This window comes from Antrostomus carolinensis, unplaced genomic scaffold (assembly GCF_000700745.2).
Source record: "Antrostomus carolinensis isolate BGI_N321 unplaced genomic scaffold, ASM70074v2 scaffold13100, whole genome shotgun sequence".
Lineage (NCBI taxonomy): Eukaryota > Metazoa > Chordata > Aves > Caprimulgiformes > Caprimulgidae > Antrostomus > Antrostomus carolinensis.
Genome location: NW_010287804.1, coordinates 1 through 8,581, shown reverse-complemented (window position 1 = coordinate 8,581; position 8,581 = coordinate 1). Strand labels below are relative to the sequence as shown.

At 52.6% G+C, this 8,581-nt stretch overlaps 1 protein-coding gene across 1 annotated transcript; it reads right to left on the bottom strand.

Moving 5' to 3' along the window:
* Positions 1 to 4,994: 4,994 nt before the first annotated feature.
* Positions 4,995 to 7,854, bottom strand: LOC104522091 (tyrosine-protein kinase Srms). Its single transcript, XM_010164287.2, has 5 exons — positions 7,701 to 7,854; positions 7,026 to 7,184; positions 5,869 to 6,050; positions 5,572 to 5,728; positions 4,995 to 5,188 (listed from the first exon to the last, which is right to left on the bottom strand). The coding sequence occupies exons 1-5, from the start codon at positions 7,852 to 7,854 to the stop codon at positions 4,995 to 4,997; spliced, it is 846 nt and encodes a 281-aa protein (XP_010162589.2).
* Positions 7,855 to 8,581: the final 727 nt, after the last annotated feature.

The following is an 8,581-nucleotide window of genomic DNA, read 5'->3' as shown; positions in this document are numbered from 1 at the left end:
GTTGTTCTTCATCCAGGCTGGGAGGGCAGAGTGGAGCTGTGGGTATCACTGGGACCAAACTGGGACACGATGCAGTGTCTGACCACAGCACGGTCTGGTAACGCCGGATGGCACAGTCCTCCCAGTGACTCACCAGTACGTGTGTGTTTTGCATGTGAGCAAGATCCGGCTTGGCTGTGGTGACGCTGCAAACGCCTCCCCCACCCTTTCCTCCTTCCTTGGCTGCACAGCCTGTCCGTGCTGGCACTGAGCTGGCTCTGCTCCCAGAGCTCATCCCCGCCGCGGTGCCTCATGGGCTGGGAGCAAGGATTGGGGCTTCAGCTGGGTCTGCTCAGGGCTGGGGGAAGGATTTGGGTGCAGAGTGAGCCCGCTGTACTGAGGAGAGAGAGAAGGCTTGCTCAGGACTTGTGTTTTGTGGGAGAAAAGGTGACTTTAGGGAGAAGCCTTCCAGTACCTGAAGGGGCTCCAGGAAGGCTGGGGAGAGACTTTGGCCAAGAGCAGGGAGTGACAGAACAAGGGGTGATGGCTTTAAACTGGCAGAGGGGAGTTGGATATGAGATATGAAGAAATTCTTTGCTGTGAGGGTGGTGAGCCACTGTCCCAGGTTGCCCAGAGAAGCTGGGGCTGCTCCTCCCTGGAAGTGTTGAAGGCCAGGCTGGATGAGGCTCTGAGCAACCTGGTCTAGTGGAAGGTGTCCCTGCTGATGTCAGGGGGGTTGGAACTGGATGAGCTTTAAGATCCCTTCCAACCCAAACCATTCCATGCTGTTGAACTGAAGCTTATGGTGTGGATGGAAGCCCTGGAGCCCAGCTGGCCCATGGGCTGTCTTGCCCTACATGGTGTTTTGGCTGATTTTTGTCTTGAATTATTTTCTTTTGCCTTGGCTGGTTGGCCCATCTGTGATCGACCTGATAAAGCACTGAGAAAACAAGAGCCTGCAGGTGCCTGTGTGCACTGGGGACAAGGTCCTTGTTCCAGCTGGAGGCAAACAAATCCCTGGCAGAGGTGAGTTTAAAGATGCCAGATCTCCCAGCTCTAGTCTGCTTTCAACCCCAGATGAGATGCTGCATGTGCCTGGTGCTGCAGCCCCGATGGCAGCCGGGTGACCCCTGCGTGGTGACTTTGCACGACCGGTGTCCTGTGCAGACAGGGACAAAGGGCAGAGCTGTGTTCAGGCAGCTCCTCGCTGCTCTGCTTTTTGTCAGCGCTGCAGGGGCATCCAAGGTCACTTCCAGCTTCATTCCTTGCTATTTTGGGCCTCTCACTCCAAGAAGGACGTGGAGGTGCTGGAGCGTGTCCAGAGAAGGGCAGCGGAGCTGGGGAAGGGTCTGGAGCACAACTGTGCTGCGTTCCTGGCTGAGGGAACTGGGGGTGTTGAGGCTGGAGAAAAGGAGGCTGAGGGGAGACCTTCTGGCTCTGTCCAAGTCCCTGAAAGGAGGGTGGAGAGAGGTGGGGGTTGGTCTGTTCAACCAAGGAACGAGTGACAGGACAAGAGTAAACGTCCTCAAGTTGCACCAAGGGCAGTTGAGATGGGTTGTGAGGAAGAATTTCTTTGCTGCAAGGGTTCTGAGGCATTGGAAGGGGTTGCCCAGGGCAGTGGTGGAGTCCCCATCCCTGGAGGGATTGAAGAGTCATGTAGACACAGTGCTGAGGGACATGGGTTAGTCGGGGACTTGTCAGTGTTGGCTTCATGGTTGGACTCGATGATCTGAAAGCTCTTTTCCAGTCTGGGCAATTCTGGAATCCTGGTAGGGAAAAATGTTGTGTAAGGTTTGTCCTGAGCTCTGTGTCTCTAGTGGCTTGGACCCCCAAGGCTGCCAGCACCCTGCAGGTGACATCCACATCAGCACATTGTCACCCCACGATTGATCTGATGTGACTTACCAGCAAACTGGTGGTGCTGGGCACTGCTGGAGGCAGGGGTGCTGCACCTCCGTGCAATGTGGTGGTTGTGTATCGCAGGAGGCACATGCCAGCCTGTAAGCTTCAAAAACCAGAAGAAAATCAAGTAAAAATTAGACAAGACGAGGTGTGTTGCCTGGCTACTGAGCTGGGAAGGGTGGCTACCAGCAAGCACTGCTCTGGGGTCTTCCCATATCCCTGCAAACCCCTTTGGCTGCTGGTTGCCCCCAGGATGTCTTGAAGGAGCAGTGGGGTCTCATCTGCTGCTGGTTCCCAGCTGAAGCCCCAAATTTAGGAGAGAGAAATATTTTTTTCCAAGCCTGCAGCCTCAGGGCTTGCAGGTGAAAGTGTGGACATGCAAAGGGAAAGTCAATATTGTCATGTTTGCTTGTTGATCTCGTGATGGTGGAGGGTCAAACCCAGTAACTGTCCCCAGGCCCCCAGGGGAGGCTGTGACAGAGCAAAGGCACCGATCCTGCATCCCTGGTTTTCTGCTGGGTGCTTTCCTCAGCCTGACCCAGCTCTGGCTGCCTGGCTGCAATGCCACCAGCACAGTCACGCTCCTCCATCCCATTTTTGGAGTACTGTGTCCAGTTCTGGGTCCCCCAGTTCAAAAGAGACAGGGAACTTCTGGAGAGAGTCCAGTGGAGGGTACAAAGGTGATTAAGGGGCTGGAGCATCTTTCTTATGAGGAAAGACTGAGAGAGCTGGGACTGTTCAGCCTGGAGAAGAGCAGACTGAGAGGGGACCTGATCAATGTTTATCAATATCTAAAGGGTGGGTGTCAAGGGGATGGGACCAGACTCTTCTCAGTGGTGGCCAGTGACAGGACAAGGGGTAAAGGTTTTGATTCATTTTTTGGTTTTTATTTGAAAAGCTTCTTCACTGTGAGGGTGCCGAAGCCCTTGGACAGGCTGCCCAGAGAGGTTGTGGAGTCTCCATCTCTGGAGATGTTTCAAACCCACCTGGACACTTTCCTGTGCAACCTGCTGTAGGGAACCTGCTTTGTCAGGGGGGTTGGACTGGATGATCTCCTGAGGTCCCTTCCAACCCCACCGTTGTGTGATTCCAGCTGATTTCCCTTGTGTCATGTGTTGGGTCATTGTGCTACCCGCTGTGGTGGGACAGCCAGGGATTCACTGGGCAACAGAAGCCAGAGAAGCAAAGTGGGTCTTAACACCCCATACCCCCCCTCAAGCATCCCCCCCCGTCCATCAGGCTCACTATTGAAGGTACAACCACCCACTTCCCATGGCATCAACCCCACAGAGGTCCTCTCCTCTGCTCCCCCACCTCTGCCTCGTGCTGCTTGACCAGACGCCGCGGTTTGGCTGTTGATTAACTCTCATATTTAGGCAAAAACCAGCCGGTGCTTCCTGCTCACGCTCGGCCCTTGCAGCAGCCCTGGTGCCACCCCACCGCCTGCGAGGAGCTCTCACAGACACCCCACGTGAGAAATATTTCCTTTGGTTGCCAAATTTTTGCTGCTCGGGGAATGGTTTTTTTTATTTTATTTTATTTTTTTTCCTCCTCCAGCAGCTTCGCTTCCCCCTCACCCACCCTTCAAAGCCCGATGGAGAACCTTAAAAATAGAAACCAACTGTGCAGTTCAAACTCATCCCATCAGCCTGATGCTGTTTTCAAATGCCACTCGGGCAAGTTGACTTTGCAAACGGGGCACGTGCCAGGCTGAAACCAGAGCAGACAAATGCCTTTAACAACACCGGTTTGCAACGTCCACCCAAAAAGGTTTGGAAGAGATTGGGACTCTGGCAGCTCTGCTTGCTGGGGATGGATTTTGGGAAGAGCCTAGTTCCCATCATATCTTGGATTTTGGGATGGAGCTGCAGTGCCCAGCCCAAGCTGAGATCCTGGGAGAAGATGAGGAAATCTGGGCTCTCCCTGCAACTCTTGTCTACTTTAGAAAGTAAGTAATGACTCTGAGAAACACCCAAACCCAGCAGACCATGCTGGAGGGTGAACTCAAGCAGTGGATCTGCTCTTCATGCAGCTGTGGAGGAGGAAGGAAAAGCTGTTGTGGTCAGCACTGGCTTGGCCCTTGTCCCCATGTCTCCATGTCCCCGTGTCACCCTCTCCACACCACCCAGCGTGGTGTTGCTGCAGCAGAGCAAACTGCTTTGAGGACATCTCATGGGGTTGATGGGGCTGGTGCAGGTAGGGGGGATGCCTGCAGCCCTGCCAGCCCCACTGCCTTCTTGGGGGACCCCTGCTCCCCACACCCCAGTCACCCCACTCACATTCTTCTCCTCCTGCTTAATTTTTAGCTCCATCTGGTGGCAGCCAGACCTACAAATTCAATATTTTGCTGGAATATCTTGCTGCACCAGCCCTGTGGTGCCTGCACCACGAGTGTCCCAGCCCTTTCTTGGCGTGTAGTAAATGGTTTCAGTCCTGTGGTCTCTTGTAGGAGGGGACCTGGGCTGAGCATATGTGTGACAAGACAAGAAGCCCAGAGCAGAGCAGCCCAGGGTCCTTGGGGCAAGCAAGAAAAGAGGTGGCAGAGGTACATAGTTTCATGCACACCTGGATGACCAGAGACATGAAAATGGTTATATCTGTGGTTGCAAGCGTGGGACTGGTTGCAAACCATTGCTTCCTGGGGAGGAGAGGAGCAGTGTGGTGAGGGCAAAGTGTCCAGTGATGTCCTGCAGGGACTCAGGGGGGTGGATGCACACGTGTTTATTGATAAATACACCGGACACACACTACAAGAAAAATCAAGCGGAGCCACAACTGAACACAAACTACAAACCTTCACGTTGGCGTGGGGAGTGGCAGGGACCTCCCACCCTACTGGCTGAATGAAGATGTAAACTCTGGGTGATGCCTTCACTACCATGGGGCTTTTCCAGACTGCTACACGGCCAAGTGCCAGCAATGAGTTCTCCACAACTTGTTGCCTTTTCCCTTGGTCGCCTCCCTGCATCCTGACCAAGAGGGACCATGGGTTGGTTTTGGGCGGGGGGAATGTACTTTCCTTGGAGGTCAGAGGGCAAACCAGAAGGAAGGAGCTGCTTGGCAAGAGCTGGCCTGGAGGGGCTTGTGTAGGAAGGATGGTGGGAAGGGGTCCCTCAGGAAAGAGAGCTGAGCAGTCGTCTGTAGATGAAGCCCAGCTTCTCCCGTAGGGCCAAGAAGGTGGGACGCTCCTCTGTGTTGCCATTCCAGCATTCCAGCATGATGCTGTAGATCTCAGGAGGACAGGAGCTGGGCCGGGGAAGGCGGTAGCCCCTGGTGATTTGTCGTACAGTTTCTTGGTTCGTCATTCCTGCAAGACAGGAGAAGATGTCCCTCAATCTAATACTCCCAAAGGATGCCCTGAAGATTCATCTGCAAAGGGCCAAGACGCCAACTGCTGCTGCTGTGAAATGGTGTCTGTCTGCCATGAGGCTGGTAGAGGAGAAGCTGTGGGAGATCATCCAGTCCATACCACCTTCCCACCTCCAACTCCTGCACCCCCATCTGCAAGCACCAAAAATCCCTCTAAACAATCCCCAAATTGGACAATAACTTGCTCATGCTCTTGGAGCTGCTCCAGATCCATTGTAGAAGGGACAATAGAACAATTCATGACATGTTGGCTTTTGGAGACCATTGGCAAGCTGCTTCAGATGTGGATGGAGCAGCATTGGAGGGGACTGGCAGCCCTACCTTCGTACGGGATCTGTCCATATGTGAAGACTTCATAGAGCAGAATCCCGTAGGACCAGACATCAGACTTGAGGGAGTAGGTACGGTAGTTGGCTGCCTCTGGGGCTGTCCACTTCACTGGGATTTTGGTGCTGCTGCTGGTGGAATAAATGTCATCCTGAAAAGCAAGGGGAGATGGGTCACAAAGGATGGCGTGGTGAACACAGCTGCTGCTTTTGGGGTTTTGCTGGGGCTGCAGCACGGAGCAGCTTGGTGGCCTGGGGTGATGGACAGGACCACAGCATCCTGTTGACCAACCTTGAGAAGACGGGCAAGTCCAAAATCAGCAATTTTGCAGGTGAGTTCCTCTCCTACCAGGATGTTTCTGGCTGCCAGGTCCCGGTGAACAATGTGCTTCTCCTCCAGGTACCTCATCCCATCCGCCACTTGGCAGGCAATGTTGAGCAGGTGGGAGGTGCCCAGGGACTTCCCTTCTGGACCTGTTAAACCAGACAATCCAAGCATTGGGGGCAATCTAGCAATGTCTATTTTGGGTGTTCTGGTTTGGAAAGAGACCCTGTGCCAGCAACATGAGACCAGGGGAACATGTAAAACCTCAAACTGGAGGTCCTGCCTAACCATCCTGGCTGTACCATGTGGGAAGTTCAGCACAGCCATGTGCTGCTCAGGAATGGGACTGGGGTGAGCTCTGAGGAGCACCCTATGCTGCAACACAGACACAGATGTTCATGGCCTGTTCAAACTAAAGGTGACTTTCTGCCATGCAAATCTCCAGCCAGGCCTCTCAACCTGTCCTACCTGCAAGCTCCAGCTCCTCCAGCACCAAATGCTTCTGGAGCTCCAGCCAAAAACAAGGTCAAGAGTGGGGGAGGAAGGGGATGTAGAAAAACAGGTCTTGGTGGGAGCTGTTTGTCTTGTTTCCCTTCAAGACTGATTACTGGGCCAGGAAAAGAAAGGCCAAGAAAAATAAACTGATGGTTGGGTGATGAGTGGACCATGGGCTGTTACTAGCTCTGTACATGAAGAAAACCATGCTGCCAGGCCAGGGGAAGATTTGGCCCATTCCATTCCTAACAAAAGGAGAGTTGCCCAAACACAGCAGAGGGGTTTCTGTGTGCTGGTGGGAGCTGGCAGACCTTAGGTGGGTGAAGAAAGAGGGATGAAGTTACCTACCAACACACTTGGGCTGGAATTTATATGGACCCAACCCACATGGACACCAAAAGGATCACACCAGACTGTGTCTTTGGGTCTTATGGTCACCCAACACCATCTCCACCAAGTGCCTGTGGATTGCTCTGCATTACCATTGATCTGAACAGGACCAAAACCAGGCTTGTGCTCTCTGAGGGTCCCCACCTGGGTTTGTAGGGCCATTCTGGGGCAGAGAAAGTGTTCACAGAGCAGCACAGCCCCAGGAGCCCACTCCCCATGCTGCCAGCGTGGGTACTCACTGTTGAGGTAGGTGTGGAGGTTGCCTTTCCGCATGAGCTCAGTGATGATGTACACAGGCTCATCCAGCGAGCAGACAGCATGCAGCTGGATCAGCTTCTCATGCCTCAGGCGCTTCAGGTTCTGAATCTCCTTGGTGAAGTCTTCTGTCTTCATGTCAGCTGGGGGAGAAAGCCAACAACATGGCTGTTGTGAGCTACTTTCTTACATGGACTTTGGGAGCTCAGCACTTCCAACTGGAATGAGGACATTTTTCCTCCTCACAGCCCACCCCTGCTCTCAAAGTTCATGTCTGCACACCCTGTGTCTCACATCCAAACACCCAAGAGATGTTTTTCGTGGGGCTTTGGATCCCATTTTCAGGATCATGGTCCTATCAGGACTCAATTACCACCAACCCCTTGGGCTTGACTTGCCTTGACTTATCACAAACCCATCTGACTTGACTTGACGTAGCTTATTACAAACCCACGGGATGGAGCCACTTTATAAAGGTGCATCCCAAGCTTAGGTGGGTCCACAGAAGTAGCCCAGTGGCTACTTGCCAGGTCCTACCACAGTTTGCTTGATAAAACAGACACAGTAACCAAGAGGACTAGGAGCCAAAAGTAGGTGAACAATGTGGCAGTGAACTAGAGACCTAGTTGGCCACTGTTAATGTCTGCTCTTCCACCTACCTTTTATGATCTTGATGGCCACCGGCACCGTGTTCCTCCACAGTCCTTCCCACACCTCTCCAAAGTAGCCCTCACCCAGCTTCCTCCGCAGGGTGAACTCCCAGCGTGGGCGCTCCCAGTTGTCCCTCTCAGGTGGGGTCTGTGAAATGGGCATTACATGCTTGGACCAGGCAGGACCTGCTGGTGGAGCCACACCAGCTCTTGGTGCTCACCAAGGCCTGGTGGCCATGGAGGAGTGAGAGCAGGACATGAAGCCCCACCACCCATGTTGCACCAGTGCTGCAGCCTGGGCACTGCTTTTCCCTCTGCTAGATGTTCACTGAGGATCCAAAGCGTGTGGGACATCCATGGTGTGACCTCTGCTGGCAGCCAACGTATGCACAGGGGGGGGGATTTTTGGAGACTACATGAAATATCAGGAATTCAAGTCATAATTTCCTCCTCATCAGACCTCAGAGGTGGCTTTTCTCCATTTCCATCCATAAATAAAACTTAGCAAATTAATATTATTGCATATTATGGCTGATTTTGACTTCAGCTCATGAAGCGTTTCTTTTATCTTAGACCTTTCGATTTCATTCTCAAATTAGTCACACGTTTAATTGTTATTTCGAAGTCGTAATCAGCGAATGGAATTCTAATCAGGAAATGAGTCAGCAATTTGCCATTAATACTCTAATTGGATTTCTGAATGCCACACTAATTGGCATGAAAATGATATAAAAGCAACGTGGTCTTATTATATTCCAAGAAGAAAATTGCAAGTGCAGGTATTGCCAGATTCAGTATCGAAGGGATCTGTAACAACATGATTTATGGGCTTTTGAGGGAGAAGACATTGAATGGTTTCAAACTGGAAGAGGGTGGGTTTAGATTGGACA

Coding starts and splice junctions, on each gene's coding strand:
- LOC104522091 (XM_010164287.2), bottom strand. CDS start 7,854: ATGCCCATTTCACAGACCCCACCTGAGAGGGACAACTGGGAGCGCCCA. Junction 5,729..5,868: donor GACTTGCCCGTCTTCTCAAG/GTTGGTCAACAG, acceptor CTTGCTTTTCAG/GATGACATTTATTCCACCAG. Junction 5,189..5,571: donor TGGACAGATCCCGTACGAAG/GTAGGGCTGCCA, acceptor CCTGTCTTGCAG/GAATGACGAACCAAGAAACT.